This window comes from Equus przewalskii, chromosome 14 (assembly GCF_037783145.1).
Source record: "Equus przewalskii isolate Varuska chromosome 14, EquPr2, whole genome shotgun sequence".
Lineage (NCBI taxonomy): Eukaryota > Metazoa > Chordata > Mammalia > Perissodactyla > Equidae > Equus > Equus przewalskii.
In genome coordinates, this window is record NC_091844.1 from 18,114,754 (window position 1) to 18,132,462 (window position 17,709).

General features: G+C 45.5%; 1 protein-coding gene across 5 annotated transcripts in view; it reads left to right on the forward strand.

Annotated features, from left to right (window-relative positions):
- The window catches only part of ST3GAL5 (ST3 beta-galactoside alpha-2,3-sialyltransferase 5), a 47,038-nt gene extending 30,140 nt beyond the window's left edge, over positions 1-16,898 (forward strand). For all 5 annotated transcript variants that reach the window (XM_008529260.2, XM_070573700.1, XM_070573699.1 and 2 more), the window contains exons 4-7: positions 5,820-6,163; positions 9,717-9,903; positions 11,154-11,312; positions 15,659-16,898. In XM_008529260.2, the coding sequence (XP_008527482.2) occupies positions 5,820-6,163; positions 9,717-9,903; positions 11,154-11,312; positions 15,659-15,904 (936 nt within the window). In that variant the 3' untranslated portion in view covers positions 15,905-16,898. The remainder of the gene's footprint in view (positions 1-5,819; positions 6,164-9,716; positions 9,904-11,153; positions 11,313-15,658) is intronic.
- Positions 16,899-17,709: the final 811 nt, after the last annotated feature.

Sequence of the window (17,709 nt, forward strand, 5' to 3'; positions counted from 1 at the left end):
AAATCCACAGTTAAATAACAGGCAATTCTTTGAGTACTTTCAGTAATGTACGTTAAGTTTACTGTCCCTTTGAGGAGTAGGACAGATGCCTCCTCTTCAACTCTTCATACCTACCAGTAGCCAGAGAAAAGCTCTAACCATGGACTGTGAGTCCTCATTTAGGCTGATGGGGCCAGCTTTGAAACCTGAATTCACTGCTAGACCAATAACAGCCTCTCATGGGGCTACTGCCTTGCCCTGATTGGCTGCAGTGAGGATGGCTGACCAATCCCTGACAAGGGCCGATGGGGGTACTGGGTGGGTGGATCTGTCTCCTAAGCCTCAATCCCTGTACACACAAGGGATGACAGCTGCCTGAACAAAACTGTGGTTCCCTCAGAGGAAGAAGCAGGAAATGGAGACCGAGGAGGCAGCCCATGTGACCGCCACATCAGCCCAATTCTGAAAGTTTCTAAAAGATCATTGTTTTTTCCAGTTATAAAAATAACACCCAAAATTCAAATAATACAGAAATGAATAAACTAGAAAGTCCCCTGTAATCTGTGGGGAGAGCGAGAGGAATAGGGGGCAGGGATGTAAATCAAACATGTTTGTAAAAGTCCCAGTCAGTTCAGAGATTAATCAAGAAGAAAGTGAAAGCTGCCATAACCATGGTGGAATTAGGGGGCTTTTATTCCAGTACTTGAGGCTTTTTTTAAGTGGCTTTTACTTATTTATTTACTTATTTATTTTTTGCTGAGAAGATTCACCCTAAGCTAACATCTGTACCAATTGTCCTCTACTTTTTAGTATGTGGGTGCTGCCACAGCATGGCCACTAACAGAGCAGTGTAGGTCCACTCCCGGGAACTGAACCTGACTGCCAAAGCAGAGCATGCTGAACTTAACCACCAGGCCACCAGGGGTGACCCTTCAGTAGCTTTTTAACATTTTTGACCCTGTTAAAATGCCCCACTTTTCACAATGGTCCTGACGGGACATCTCGCTTCATTCCAAGCAGAGGAAACAGTGTGTGCCAAAAACACATGCCTCAGAAGGCTTTGCAGATTAGAACAGCAAGAGTCTGATGTCATGGAAGATTTAGGGGCGGGGTGGGGGGGGGGGAGATAGCAGGATATGAGACTGAAACCAAGACAGGGCCAGAGAATGAAAGGCCTTGAATGCAGCACTAAGCAGCCCCTAAATTTGATACCTGGTTGTGCATCATTAAAGCAGGAACAGAAACTGCCTGAAGTCCCCAGAATAGAAGAAATGGCTCAGGAAGCCAGCCCGTGTGGTCCTGGTGTTCTGATGCCTGCGGAGTTCAGTATGAGCTCTCGGTAGCGAAAACTCTGTCTCCAGGCTGTTGGTGGAGGTCCAGCCTTCCCGCCTGGAGCACTTGGGCAGATGTGAATTATGTGGATGTGTATTGGCAGAAGAGGGTCTCAAAGCCAGAGGTTGGTGTCCTGTTAGCTTTAACTACATTCAGCAACTCGCAGTGTTGGTGGGACCCTGCGAGCCTAATGGACGCTAAGCGCTGTCTGGTGGCCCTGGCCCTGGCCTAGTTGAATGCAGCAGCAGACATGTGGTCGTGCTGGTTGTGGGTTTTGTATTTTCTTTTTAAAGATGTCCCGTAACATGCCGTTTGTTAAACAAGACTGCCCGTGGTCTCTGCGGGGATGTTTGGACTCTTGGACAGTGTGGTTCAGAAGTGAAATTGCAATTAAAAGGCATTTGAGGAGAGGAGAGGGCGCACGTTCGTTTCAGTTTGGGTTTGGGCCCCGTGGCAGCAGGAATTTAAACGTGGCCCTCTCTCTTCTCAGAAAGCTGGGGCCACGTACTGCCCTGGGGACTGCATTCTGTGCTCTGTGGTTAATTATGGCCAAATGTATGTCTTCTCTCAGACTCTGCAGACCTGTACCACATAGTTAAAGTAAGCACACTAACCCCGGGCTGAGTTAGTAAGTTAGTCCAGGCATTCGCACCTCCAAAATGATCCTTTTCTCTCCTTGGTAGGGCCCCCCTCTTTCCCCAGACCATCCTTGAATGCCGTAGAGACAGGAAACTAAACCTTGACCTAGAGTTAAATGCTTTAACCAAGATTACTCTCCTGGTTAAGCAGGTCTGCAGCTGGGTGCGGCATCCAGATCTTCTGACTGTCTTTTCTAAACAGTGATGAAATGCACGTGCAGTAGGATTTCACCCCTTGTAAGCACACAGTTTGCTGAGCGTTAGTCAGTATATACGGTTACACCACCATCACCACAATCCCATTTTAGAACACGTTACCACCCACGTTAGTTTCCCCTGCCTCTTAGTAATCAATCCCCATCCTCACTTCCAGCCCCAGGCAGCCGCTGGCTGGTTGAGTTTTTACTGTGGTATTTATTCTTGCTGCAACTTGGCCATGCCGATTTTTCTTTTAACCAGGTAGGTGTTATAGACAGCTAACTTTAGTGTGAGTTAAAGGCAGCAGTAACTTTGCCCACAGGTGCTGTTCTTATATGATGGCATTCAAGCCTTCGGAGGTTTCAGGCACTGTGCAAAATGCGGTGGCCGTCACAGCAGCCCTGTGAGGCAGAGACCGGGACCGGAGTTCACCAACATGGAAACGGAAGTTCCGAAAGGTGGCTCACGCGCTCGGTTCCGGTGGGCCCTGGCTGAGTTGGGCTCCTGGCCAGGTTTGGTTAGCCCCAGACTGGAAGTGCTTCTTCAGCGTGAGTGCTGTGCACTGTCCTGGATCTGAATGAATGAATAAACGAATAAATGAATAAGTAAGAAATTGCCTTTTACTAAGAATTATGCCACTTACCTATATTTCTGAGAGGAACTATCCTAAAAATTATGGAGTAAACATGCAAGTGGAGATTTTGCCAAGGAAAATTACTTGGATTCTTTTTTTTAATACTCTTCCGTGAATTTTCACGTTGTCGTTTTCCATGGCAAATGGCCGCGGCATTGAAGGTCGAAACCACCAGGTGTCTGTTTATTTTTGGTTATGGGCAACCAGGAAGCTCAGTCTGGAAGACTTGAAAACTGAAGCCCTCATTTTCATGCCTTGACTTGAGAGAAGTGGGAGTTGCTGTATCTCTGAGAGAGTCACCAGGGCCCTGCGTCCCGGTGGTCCTCCCCCGGGTGGGTGCCATCCAGCGCCCTCCACCACCTTCCTCACATGCCTGCTTTGGCTTCCAGCTCTGGAGCTGTCTGCGGCAGAGCAGAGGAAAGTCACATGCTCCTCTGTTCCTCACTGCCTGAGGCATTTTTCTCCTGAGCTTTGAAGCGTAGAAGAGGGGGGAGGGAGGCCCAGACAGTTTCTGGTCAGGAAGAAATGATCCTGGGGTCTTTCTCATGGCTTGTTACACATCTTTAAAAGAGTTGAAATGAAAGAAAAGGAATTGCTGTGGATTTAGACTTTTCCAGCGGCTTTTAGAACATTCATTGCGCACGCTGTGGGTAAGGCACAGGCGAGGTCACAATCAGGGTGATTACGAAGCCTTGTGCTCTGCTCACAGTCTAGAAAATTAAGTTTGAAGCCTGAGATGGAACTCTTTGCCAGAATGGAAGTGGAATGAAATCTCACTCCTTCCAAATGAGACTCCTAAAGAGAAAATTTGGCAGCTCAGGAGCCTCATGCACCGGTCTGCGGCTGGGTCACCTCCCTCTCTTTCCGGTCATGAGTCAGTCACTAAGCAGCTCTGGGTTTCCTTTGGCGCTTCCCAGATGTTCCTCTGTCCGAGGAGATTTGTAAAACCCGAGCGTGGGATGTCATTCTATAGTGAAGAATTGGACTTTTTGTTCTCTAAAAATTGCTGTTCGTAACCTTCAGGCCTAGAGTCTGCAGACAAATGTGTAGCGTGTGGGTGGCCCCTCTCTTTGCCTGCCCACTCCATTGGGCGTTAAGTGCCTGCTGGGTGCAGAGTGTCGTGGGCTTGGCAGGCCTGGTCAGGGGCTGCTGGGGTCATGGCCAGGTCCTTGCTGGGCTTTCCCACTGATTGCTCGTGAAGATGCCGTTCGTTTTCAAACTCTTGTTCTCAGTGGTAGTGATTGTGTGCTGCTCTCTGTAGGCAGAGGCTGTGGTTTTAGGAGTTTGGAAAATAATCAGACCCAGTTAGCATGCCAGCTCAGCCCTCTTACTGGTTGTGCCAGCTTGAGCTCACAAAGTGAAGATACTAACGGCCATCCTGTAAGGTGTCAGGTGTCGTGATGGTGAACTGAAACAGTGTCTGTGCATCTGCAGCATTATCCTCTGAGGCTCAAAGAATCCCAGTTCCCCTTTTCAGAAATGGGGCCAGATCCTCAAGATGTAGACAGTGTGCTCTTCCTGGGTACTAACAACTTTTCGAAGCTGTAATTTAAGAAGAAGAGAGAGGGTTCTGCTATAATAAGATGTGTTCCTACAAAAAAAATTTATTATACAAAAATAACAAGGCTTTGAGGAAAAATATAATTGATGCATTTAAAACATATACAACAATAATAATCCTCATAATAGTACTGACACAGTTCAAAAGACATGTTTGAGGGCCAGCCCCAGTGTCCTAGTGGTTAAGTTCAGTGCGCTCCGCTTCAGCAGCCTGCGTTGAGTTCGCTGGGCGTTGATCTACACTGTTCTGTTAGCAGTCATGCTGTGCTGGTGGCCTACATGCTAAATAATAGAGGATGATTGGCACGTATGATAGCTCAGGCTGAGTCTTCCTCAGCAAAAAAAAAAAAAAAAAAAGAGAGAGAGAGACATGTTTGAGCCTAAAAATAAATATCCTAGTAAATATAGGTCTTCACACACACACGTGTGTGTGAAGATACTTGGTGGGAAGAGGTGTAAGGCAGAGCCACAGCTGCTGAATGTGGAGATGAGGACAAAAAGCACAGTGATGAGGGAGGACTTCCTGCCGAGTGGTTCTGAGGCAGCCTTTGGCCAGACTGAGCCGAGAGGAAGACTGTGGGGCGAATGGGCATTTGTACCACGTTCCTCCGCGGCTTGCTGTGTTCAGCTGGGCTAGTGTACTTGGCGTTCAACAGCCCTTCCTTGTTGATGCAAAACATTAACATGCCGGGAACATTGTATACAAAACGAAGGCAAGCTCTATGTTGATATGACATTGTGCCTGGTTACATTTAGAGTAATTTGCATTCCAGACTGTATGAGGCTCATTACCCCAACTGATAAATAAGTCTGTTGCTCATCCTGCTGGATAGGAGCCTGAAATAGGAAATCTTTTTTTAATTGTGGTAAAAGACACATGACATAAAATTTGCCGTCTTACCCATTTTTAAATGTGCTGTTAAGTATTTTCACGTTGTTGGAAAACAGTTATCTAGAACTTTTTCATCTTGGAAAACTGAAACTCTATACCCATTAAACAATAGCTTCCCATTTTCTCCACCCCTAGTACCTAGTCCCCACCAGTCTACTTTCTGTTTCTGTGAATTTGACTACTTTAGATACCTTATATAAGTGGAATCATACAGTATTTGTCTTTTTGTGACCAGCTTATTTCACCTAGTATATTCTCCTCAGGGCTTATCCATGTTGTAGCATGTGACAGGATTTTATGGAACATGAAATCTTAAATACCTCAAAAGATGTTTTTTACCCCAAATTTATTTGAATGTGTAACAAAGCAAATATTCTTGTTGAGTTTATCTCCTTGTCGCGTGATTCTCCCAGGTTATTTTCTTACAGTTTCTAGCATCAGTGAACTTTTAAAAGCAAATGTTAAAACACAATAATCAACAAGGGAGCAGCTCCATCAGACGTCACAGGGCAATGTGTCATCCGTAAAAGTTTATTTCTCAGGCCTGCAAGTCTTTTAAACTCAGATTGGTGTGATTCCATTCCAGAGAGCTCAGAAATATGCTCAGCAAGTCTTGCAAGAGGAGTGCCGGCCCAAATTTGCAAAGCAGTCGATGGCGCGGTTGTTTGAGCACAGGTACAGCATGGACTTACCGCCTTTCGTGCAGAAGGCTCCCCAGGGGAATGACGCCGAGTACCGGTATGATCCTCCCTTTGGCTTCCGGAAGTTCTCCAGTAAAGTCCAGACCCTCTTGGAAATACTGCCTGAGCACGACTTCCCTGAACACTTGAAAGCGAAGACTTGTAGGCGGTGTGTGGTTATTGGAAGCGGCGGGATACTCCACGGGCTAGAACTGGGCCGAGCCCTGAACCAGTTCGATGTTGTGATCAGGTACATTGGTTTTAAAACCAGCCTCTCTCCTCTGAGCTAAGTTCACTGCTGTTGGTCACTGCGGCTCCAGGGACAGTGAGGGACACAGGCAGCCCTGCATGTCCCTGCCTCAGGGGACTTACTGATTGAGAAGGTGAAACTGAGACGTGAAATGATTGCATGCCCCAAACTGCTGTCATTTGGCAAAACGTTTTCAGAGGAGGTGAGGTTTGGGAGGATGGGCTGATTCAGATAAGCCAGCAGAGGAGGAAGACTGTGCTGGGGAGGGCCGAGAGCACGTGGGGGGAGGTTGAGTCAGGGGGGCCTGGCTTCTGGGAGCAGGGCGGGGTGTGGTGAGCCTGGAAGACAGCACTGGTGGGGACCTCGAGAGCACACAGAGGACTTTGAATGCCACGTAACAGACAATAGACAGTCATCCTAGTTTCTTTTTGCTTTAGCTGGCTAAAAATTGTTTTTCTGTTATAAAAATAAAATATGTTCATTCTTGAAAATTAAAAAAATACAGAAAAATATAAGGAAGAAAATAACCACTCATAGCACAAATAACCAACCACTCTCAATTTGCTGTATGTTTTCAACTTTTGTTATATGTGCACACTGAGTCCGTTTATCTTTCTTATAAAGGATTTTGCTTTTTTAACTTAATATCATGAACAGTTTCTGAGGTCATGAAATATTCTTGGAAAACTAACTTTACTGAGTGCTTAATATTCCTTTCAATGAGGATATCGTAAGTTATTTAGCTGCTCTCCCATTGCTGAACGTTCAGAACGCTTCCAGTGTCTTTGTTATTGTGAAAATGCTTTCATATTCTCATGCAGATGTCTTTATGTACCTGTGTGATTATTTCTTTGGAAATCATTCCAAGAAGTCCTAGAATAATTGACTTAAAGGTATTTGAGTGTTTTTAAGGCTCTTGCTACACTTTAGTAAACTGTCCCTATCTGAAGGGTGTGCAGGACCAGGAGCGTGATGAGTCGAGTCTTAATTAAACTTGTTCAGCAGTGCTGTGTGAGTTTGATTGAAGGCAGGAGAGAATAGGGATGAGAGCCTGGTTGAGAGGTGGCAATCAGGGCACGTGGTGTGTGGGCGTGGTGTAAGAGGGAGAATGTGGAAATAGAGGCTGAGGATCTAATCTGAGAGGTATATTGAGAAAATAAATCACAGGACTTTCTGACAGTTTGACAGTTAATGTCAGGGGACACTAAGAGTTCTAGTCTGAGGGTCTAAGACATTCTTGGAACGGCTATCAGTAAGAGGGTAGTTGAACATCTCTGGTTGGTGCGGGAGGATGACAAGATCCCTTTCAGATATTTTGAGACTAAAAGTGAGGATATGTTCACAGAATGCCTTTGTCCCCACTAGCTGTGATCTCAGCCAAGTTTCCTGACTGTGCTGGGCCTCCGTGTCCTCCCCGGTAGATGGAGGCAGTGACAGTACCTCCCTTATAGGGTTACTGTGAAGACAAGATGAGTTAACACACGGAAGACACTTAGGTCAGTGTCAGGCTTGTAGTAGATGCTCAATAAATACTAGCAGCCACTTTTGGAGAATGTGTAGAAGGGCGGGGACCAAGGAGGAGAGGGCAGGGGGTATAGGGTGTTTGTAGGAAAGAACTAGACTTCTGTAAGGCCAAGAGATAGCAGAAACAGCTAAGAACAGAGTTTTAAGGCAAAAGGGGTGCCATGGGCCCAGTGGCCAGAGAGCAGGGGTGGTGTGAAGTGAGACGGTGGGAGTGGGGTCAGAGCTGCAGGGGTTGTAGAAGTTGGGGTGAAGGCAGATGTAACCACTGCCTTTCACTGGGCGCTTTCTGTGCCGGGCACTGTGTCACGTGCTTTAGGTGTTCTCCTTCTTTGGGGAAGCCTTCACTGTTAGCCCCTGTCATGGATGAGGACACAGAGGCACCACAGGGCCCAGGGTCCAGGCCACACCCCAGCATTCCAAATGCAGGATTTTGAGCTCCCGGAACCTCAACCCTCGCCCTGTGTGAGCACCTGAACGACCTGTGCTCAGGCAGCCCCCGGGGAGGCAGTCAGGACCCCATGCCCGTCTGTGGTGTGAGACTGGGATACGGGAGAAGAGGTGAGAAACCAGGGGCTGACAGTGCACACTCAGATGCGGTGGAAGAGAAGGGCGGCCTTGAGCTGGCTGGGAGGAACGGTGGGATTTCGCTCTTCAGGGAGGAGGCAGGCAGGGGCCCCGGGTGAGGAGCCCCACCGGGCAGGAGGAGGGAGGGGCCCTGGGAGAGTGGGACGGGGCTGAGAGTGTGGCGAGTCAGACTGGGGAGCATGGACTTCATGCATAGGCACGAGAGGCCCCTGAGCACTGGGGACAGAGGAATGGTGACTTAGCCTGATTCTGAGAGAGATCGGGTAAGAAACTTTCTTGGGTAACTTTTAGGTTTAAAGCAATTCCAGACTTAACAAAAAAGTTGCAAGAATAGTACCAAGAACTCCCATTCGCCTTTCTCCCAGATTCCCCAACTGATAACACTTTATCACTTTGGCTTTATAATTTTCTCTCTATGTATATTATTATTCTTTTCTGAACCCTTTGCGAGTTAGTTGCAAATATGAAGCCCCTTTACCCCTAAATACTTGAGTGTGCGTTTCCTAAGAGCAAGGACATTCTATTATAGAACCACAGAGCCATATTCGGATTTAGGAAGTTAACGCTGATACAGTGCAGACCTTACTCCAGTCCTTACTCAGATTTCAGCAGTTATCCCAATACTGTCCTGTATTAAGAAAAAAAAAGGAAAGAAGAAAAATAATAACTGGTCCAGGATCATGTCTTGCGTTTAATTGTTCTGTCTAGTAACATCTTTTTCATAATCCGGGGATCAAGTATCTGAGATTTAGAAGAGGAAGATCAGTGAAATAGAAAAGAAAGGTTAAGTACAGATGGGATAAAATAGATGAAAAACCAAACAGACTTTTTTGAGATTCTGAAACTGTGTAACTGGGTGAGTGGTATCACTGTTGAAAGAGTTCTTAGCATTTTCCCCAAAACAGCCACCCTGATAAAGCCTTTATTCATCTAACAGTTGTAAGTGCCCCCAGTTCTGCTTGCACTTGGGCCCAGTGCCCTCCCCAGTCCCCACCCTGTCCCTGTAACTGAGGTCGGTGTCTGCCTTGCTCTGGTTTCTAGATTCTTCTTTCTGATTACCTTTTTGAAATTCTGGCAAGAACCACCAATATCCGAGCACAATGGGCAGCTCTCAGGGAAACAGTGCTGGTACCCAGAGAAAGCCCACAGTGAATATGTTTGAGTTGGCTTAAAATGACAGGACTAGACGGAATTGCTCGATATTCAAAGATTAGATATGGGCGTCCCTCGTGGACTGAAGACAGCGTTCATCAAATGCCTGGAAAGGGCAGATCTCTGAGGAACGGTGACGAGGCTGCTGGGAGGGACACCCTACCCCCAGCCGCGTACGCATTCCCAGTCCTAAAAAAATTGTGGGGAACACGATGCAGGCATTTTGTGTAATGTGTTAAAGTCGTTGCTGACTTGCTTTGTCCATTTACCTTTGTCTTTTTTATTTAAATAGGTTAAACAATGCACCAGTTGAAGGGTATTCAGAGCATGTTGGAAATAAAACTACTATAAGGATGACTTATCCAGAGGGTGCGCCACTGTCCGACCTTGAATATTATTCCAATGACCTGTTTGTTGCTGTTTTATTTAAGAGTGTTGACTTCAACTGGCTTCAAGCAGTGGTAAAAAATGAAACTCTGGTAAGCACTAGAAATTCAGCTATCAAACATCCTTCATAAGAAGTGAAGGGATCTCTAATTGTAATTACAGACTTTTATTTTTAAACAAACACAGTGGAATGCATACTTTTGTGTTGACTTTCAAATAACGACTCCCTTTGTAGAAACCCCTCACGACTCCTCCTGGGAATTGCTTTCAGAACTTGATTGAGTCACATGTGAAAATTGTGATCATTACTTAGTGGAATATCAAGTTTGCGACCAAAATTGCTATGATTGAGGTTGATCACCCATGTTATTCACCAGGCTTAAACTTACATGGCTTCTGGCTATTTCTAGAAGTTAGATTTATGTGGATGAATATAAGCCATTATTGAGGATATTCAAAAGAATATACATACAATCTCTGAGGAATATTCTCCAAACATGTTTTAATTGGTGGTGTTCTTATTGGAGTTTAATTCACAGCATTCCAGAGGGCAAATGTGGAGGAGATGGCCCTTACTTTATCATATTGTCTGTCTTTACAATAATCGATCACAGTTGTTTATAGTCCCACCCATTATGTTGAAATAAATTTCGGAGGTCAACTGTCGAGGAGTATGTGCGCAGTTATATACACCTGCACAAACTGGTTGTCTGCAAAATTAGTAGGACATATTAAACTTTTCATAGAAGCTTCACGTGATGGACAATTTGCCATGGTCTCCAAAAGCTTGATTCTGTAAACGTTATCATGGTCTTCTGGATTTTGCTATTGGGTAGAAGTTGTTCCAGTTGGAAGATGAAGCACATATGAAATGACTTGCAGTCAGTTACCAAGAGACTTCACAGGACTAGGAAATAGAGTAAGTGAAGAGAGGATGCAGGTGAGGGCCTGACCAGAAGGGCTCTCACAGCACTTAACACCTTGAATTGGATCTATGTGCTTGGTCTTCCCTGGGCAACATGGTGGCTTTTGATCCTAAAAAGGCTTACCATCTTAGGTCATTCCCTGTGAAATTTCTTCCCCAAACAAACGAGAGCTGCTTCTGCACCTCCTCTCCTTGTCCAGTGCCGCATTCATAAATCGGGCCCTTCAGAGTTGCTTTTTTTGAGTTGAGGTACTGGGTTTGCATAGATCTGTGACTTTGTTGCAGAATGCCGTGCCCAAACACACATGGGGTCACACCCATGGCTTTGGCCTGATTAGGGGGAGATACATTCTCACCCTGCACTGATAAGAGAACTTTATTAAATACCCCTAATGATTGCGTGCTTTCTTTCCTTAGCCATTCTGGGTGCAACTCTTCTTTTGGAAGCAGGTGGCGGAAAAAATCCCACTACAGCCAAAACATTTCAGGATCTTGAATCCAGTTATTATCAAAGAGACTGCCTTTGACATCCTTCAATACTCAGAGCCTCAGTCGAGGTTCTGGGGCCGAGATAAGGTATTTTTGTTGCTACTGAAAGTTAACTGTTCTTCTCTGTGTTGGAAGGGAGACATCTGTACACATTTTCCTTGGGCTCAGCTGTATACCCAGAAGCATCTTCCAGTGGAGAAACCTGGTCACTGACGAGATGCTCCCTGTGTGTATCTCTGTACGCTGCATCTTGACTGCTGGGCTCCTCCTTGTTTAACTGGCCTGCCCCCTGGTGACTCGTCTCGTTAGTATAGTCAGTACATAGCACGTGGGTCGCTGAGATCTCGTTTAGGGTATTCTTGCTCCGGGACTCCATATGACTAACTGCAGGACGCTGAAAGGCACTTTGGTGGTCTGAAAAGTCCTTTGCGTTTTAACTCTGTGGGCTGCTCCGGTGAGAACTGACATCTGTCATCACTTTATAGGTGATGGTAAATAAAGTCAGCAGTCCTTTTCAGTTGATGCCTGGGTCCCACCCAGATATTCTGATTTGATTGGTCTGTGCTGTGGTCTGTACGTTGGGATTTTCAAAGTTCCCTAGGGAATTTTATTTTGCAGCCTTTTGAGGACCTTTGTCCTATAGGCTGTTCCCTGCTGGAGATTCTTTACCTGCAATTAGCCTGTGCTGTCACCAGGGGGTGGAGATGCCTTCATTGCCTGGTTCTTCATGATGTGAATAGCTAAACCTGTTTCTTTAAAACTTTATTTTAAAAGCAGTGGAAATTGTTCTTAAAATTTTAAGCAAAACCTCTATATATAGGGGCCAGCCTGGTGGCATAGTGGTTAAGTTCGTATGCTCTGCTTTGGTGGCCCAGGGTTTGCAATTTCAGATCCTGGCTGCAGACCTACACATGCCTTGTCAAGCCATGCTGTGGGGGCATCCCACATACGAACTAGAGGAAGACTGGCACAGATGTTAGCTCAGGGACAATCTTCCTCACCAGACAAACCAACCAACCAACCTCTCTATATAAAGGAAAGCAAGGAATTTTGTGTTGGGGGCGGGGGGTCACTGCTCATACTAGGGGCCTGAGATATGTCCTAGGAGCGGGGGCTGGTCAGGGTCGCAATTTGCAAACACTCAGCTAGACTCTTAGGTGTCATCAACCACTAGGCAGATTAGCACGTTCTTCTATTTGCCCTATGAGTCAAATTCTAATTGAAAAGATTCTTTAAAACAATTGTGTAAATTTTAAAGGAAGAATTCTGTGGTTATTAATGAAAACAAACACCTAAATAGGTTCCTTGAAAGCAAAAACCTAGTTCTTTACTGTGATCAGCTAAATCCAGCTCTGGCTCCAGCGCAGGCTTGAATACCCAGCTCCACTGAAGCGTTTCTCAGAGCTGAAGCTCTTCGCTAAGCAGGCCGTCGTCTTCCTCAGGGACTCGGCCCCCTCGGGTGCTTTCCTGCCTCTCCAGCTGTGGGCACCCCGTGAGGACCACGTAGTTTCTGCCCATTGCTGGACCATGTCCAGGGCCAGTTTTCCAGTTGGAGGTGGTGCGTTTTCCCTCTCAGAGGAGAGTGGCTCGACCCCTCCCAGCCACCATCAGGGCCTGTGACTAGGATCATTTTTCAGCTTGCTTCAGCTCCTCTCCCACATGGAAGCATGTGGGGTCCCCCAGACTGTAGGCTACTTTTAACCTAACTGTTGGCATCACTTTTTACAAAACAGTTAAAAGAAAAAGACTTAAACAGACTTTGGCAAGATTCTTTAAGTTATAAAGAGGTTTCACTATAAATATACTTAAGTATCTTTCAGTGTCCTTAGATTTCTGTATCCTTTAAACTGCCCTGTTTCCTTATTAAATTCCATAGAATTTTTTTTAAACACAGGCAAATGCCCATTTGTTGGTTTTGTAGGTAGATTTTATTTAAAAAGTAACCTTTAAAAAATAGATTTAACCACAAAATATGAAATTGCTGAGTGGGAAAGTTAGAATACCAGTTAAGTGGGGGAAATTTATATGTATGACAGAGGTTACACTCTCAAAGTACAAAGAGATCTTATTAAATCAAAAATAAAAATATAAGCCAATAAAAAAATGGGGAAAAGATATAAACAGACATTTCACGAAAGAAATTAATACAGCCAAGAAATACATGATAAAATGTTCAACTTCACCAATTACCAAGTAAAGCAAATTCGAGCCACAATGACATTTTTTGCTTGTTTTCTTAGGAAAGATGTAAAAGCTTGATAATGTTCTTGTTTGGCAGGGAGGTAGATAGAATTATAAGTTGGTACTTTTTCTGGAAGGTAGTTTGGCAGCATATATTAATTTTAAATATGAGTAGTCTTTGACCCAGCAATTTGACTCCAAAAATTTTGTTATGGGGAAATCAGAGAAATATGCAAGGCTGTGCTAGGATGTTCTCTGTGGCATTAATAGTGAAGAACTAAAAACCGCCTGAGCCTCCATCAGCAGGGGATTGTTTAGACATCTTACGGTATAGTTGGTACAATATCGTGTGACTGTTCAGGATGAAGAAAAACTAGTGGATATGATAGCACCTCCACAATATATTAAGCAAGAAAATCAAGTTACAGAACACGTATATAATCCCATTTTTGTTTAAAAATAAAAATGTATCTATAGATGCAGAGGAAAAAGCTTAGAAATAAACACCAAACTGTGAAGAATGCCCTTCTCTGGAGGGTGAGTCTATAGACGTTTTCTTTCTGCTTTATAATCCATTTATTACTTGAATTGAATACTTGTTTATTTCTATAATGGATAAAATGATGTTTTTCTTTTGGATAAAAACAGTAACTTAAAAGATGACTTCTGGTCTGAAATTGCGTTGTCAGAAACCTCATGCATATGCCCTTCCAGCAGAGAGGGAGTCTGTGGGTGATGAGGTGTCATCTTTGGGCGTATGTTCTGGAGATAACATGCTTTGGGTAGTTTCTGATAGTTTTGCCATGTGAAGGGTTGATTTCATGTACTCCTTCTGCAAACACTGACGGACTGTCCCAGATGTGCTGGGTGCCGAGCTGGCCACAGGTGGAGAAGACACGACACTGCCTTCGGGTCCTAGGGCTGAACAGGAGGAAGGCTTCCTTTGGGTTGATTTCTCTTAGTTTCTATTTCCAAACATGCAGATTGACTGTTGAGTTCCTTTTTAGCAAGTGAGCTTGGCTTTGAGAGGTAGACGCAACACACTGAGGAGCAGGCAGCGGTTTTGAAGGAACGGTGGGTTCAGTCGAGGCTGCCTAATCCCACCTTAATCTGTGAACTCTGAAGGGTTCACTCTTGTTCCAGTTTACAGAGAAGGGCAGTTGTTTCTGGCAGCCACCGACTTAGCTAAGATGAACAGAGGCGGTCCACTTGCACATGAAGAGCTCCACAAGAGTCTCGATGAGTAATGCGCAGCAGCCTTCAGCGAGGGCTGGGACGGCTGCGGGCTTTCTGTCTTCCTCTCTGCGTGTGCACTGCCTTCACCCAGGACTGGCATGGAGAGCCAGAAAGCACGAGTCCAGATGTGCAAGTGGCAAGACATGGGACATGAGGAGGGAGTAGTGAGACAGTCAGAATCCAGAATGGTCTGGCCATTTGGTGCTCTAGGCCAAAGGCAGTAGGCTACGTTTTGGACGGAACAAATGTGAAAGCCCTTAATTTGGGCCTAAAAATGTATTTGCCCAAACAGAGAGTGAGCAGAAGTGTTTCTAGCCTAGCAGCTGTACATGTGAAAATGGCCTGGAGGTGTTATTGCCAGAAAAGCAAATGGGGCTCTTAAGTGGGACGTGGCTTCAGGCAAGGGGTGAACACAGTCTTCAGTGGTGGAGCTGAGGCCGCTCTGTTCTCACACAGAGCCCGTCCACGGGAGCTAGCCAGGAAGGGGCAGGCTCCAGAACCCATGTCCCGAGAAGGACTGTGGAAGGTCCTGGGGCTGCTTATCCCGGAGCAGACCTTGTAGATGTTTGTCATGTGAGAGAGGAAATGGGCTTGTTTTGCAATTCTGGTCATCACTCATAGGACCAGTGAGCAGAAGTTTCAGAAAGAACACCTTTTAGCTTGGTACAAGAAGAACTTCAGGTGGTGTTTGAAAAGTGTTCCCGTTACAGGCTAGTTTTAGAGTCTAGGGACTTGGATGGGAAGTCAGACTTTAAAATTCTGTGGCCACAACTAGAAGGACGTGCAACTAAGATATACAACTATGTACCAGGGGGATTTGGGGAGATAAAGCAGGAAAAAAAAAAAAAGATTGGCCACAGTTGTTAGCTCAGGTGCCAATCTTTTTAAAAAAAAAAATTCTGTGATGTGTAAAATTGCAGCCCCCAATGCACCGTTTATCACTTGCATAGCATGTAGTGTGCTATTTGAAAGCACTGAATTGTGCTAAGACTTTTTTTGCCTTTTGTCTGTTTCAGAACGTCCCCACCATTGGCATCATTGCTGTTGTCTTGGCCACACATCTGTGCGATGAAGTCAGTTTGGCAGGCTTTGGATATGACCTCAGTGAACCCAAAAGACCTTTGCATTACTTTGACAACCTCTGCATGTCTGCCATGAACTTTCAGACCATGCATAATGTGACGACGGAGACCACGTTCCTTCTCAAGCTGGTCAAAGAGGGCGTGGTGCGGGATCTCAGCGGGGGCATCAATCCATTGTGAATTCTGAACACAGAAAAACCTCACTTGAAAATGCAACTCTGACTCAGAGGGCTGTTTCTCATAGCCTCCTTGATGCATTTCATCCTTCAAAGACTTTGAAGTGCAGCTGGTGTTTGTAACTTTTAATTTAAAAAACACGAACAGTTTAGCTCTTCCCACTTTTTTCCCCCTATTTATTTGAGTCCGTGTTTTTTGCACAGAATTTTGTAAGTTAACTTTGAGAATTGAATTGGAAGGACTTTTCAAAGAGAGTTGTATGTAACGATATTTTGTTGTATTTTAAGAAAGTTATTTAATTTGTGAAAACTCTGTCCAGGTCTACTGCACACGGAACACCAGGGCATTCAGTGGAGAGAGAAGGGAGCTTGCTCCTTAGGTGCTCTGAAGGCCTGATTCTGGTTCTCTGCGTCTCGTTTGGTGGGACAGATGTGGGAGGCACTTCCAGGATGACGTGCTCAGTAGCTAAACCGCTGGTACTGGGTTGGCCGTGCTGCTGTGTGAGGCCTGGGCCGCTCGGAGAAGTTCACAGTCCCTCTGCTGGCCTGCCTTCTGCCAGAAGACTTGCTGGAATCAACCAGGGGAGCTGTCCTGGAGGTCCCTGATCAGGGAGGGACACAGAAGACATTTTCTGTGTCCTCTGAATATGACGAAGCCTCGCTGGGCTGCAGAAGCCACTGTCTTCCCTGCAGTGATGACAACTCTTGAATGTCTCTTGAGAGTTTTTAACTACCCTTTCAAAGCACTTAAATGTTAATCTAAGGTATTCCACTGTCTGTCTGAGGTGGCTTATAAAAGGTAGGACAAAACCTCTCTTATCCAGAGTCGTAGAAGAACAAACCCTTTCCAAGAGAAATCGCCTTTTCTGAAACACTGAAAGGAAATCCTCCCAGTGTTATAAATAGCCTATTAAAAATTTTTTTGGAATTCCTGCCTGGCAGTGCGTACCAGGCAGTGTGCACTGGTCAAAAAAAAAAGAATAAAAGCTTTTGAGGAACTCACAGTCTAGTTAATTTGAGCACTTTTTTTTTTTTTTTTTTTAAAGAAAATAGGTCTCTAAGTCTACCTGAAGTGTCCTTCCTGGATGCTGCTAGGTGGAGCTCCCTGTGGGTGCCTCATGAGGATGGAGAGTGAAGGGAGCCTTATCCTGCAAGGGGCTGCATCCCAGACACCTGCGAACTCTTCTGGAGAGGTGTTGGTGGCGGTGACTTCCTCCCAGAGAACAGGCTCCTTCTAGCTTCTGTCTCTTAGTTGCTCTAGTCTGCTGTCAGAAGATCTGCCGCTGTTTTGCTCCCTCCCTGTTCTCCCTCTGCATTGAACTGCTGCCCCCTGCCTCAGTTTCTCCTTTCCCTTAACTGCTGCAGCCCCCATGCAGCGTTGCCTCCCAGCCCATTCTGATGTCTTCCACGCCTGCCGCCGCCTCGGCTTATCAGGGCCAGGAGCCAGGTCACAGCAATCAGAGTCCCTTGGCTCTCCAGGTCTCTGGGGTCAAGCTCAGAGTAGCCGGCGTAGCAAAATAGTATTTCTTTGGTTTTTGTCTTAAAATTTTCTATAGGTTTTGCTTTCTGCTTTATAAGATACTGTTTGTTTAAGAGAATATGCTTTAAAATTCTCACCAAATGACTGAGTTTTGAAAATTGAGAGCTGGGAAGATGGTCCATAGCTGTCCTGTGACTCAGGTGGGGCCAGGCCTACTCGGCACATCTCCATCCCTCCTCCTTCAGGGGCTGCTTACTTTATTTTTTAAAAGCCAGGGTTTGAAACTTCCTCAGACAACTTTCCCAAAGTTGTGAGCATTTCCTCACGGG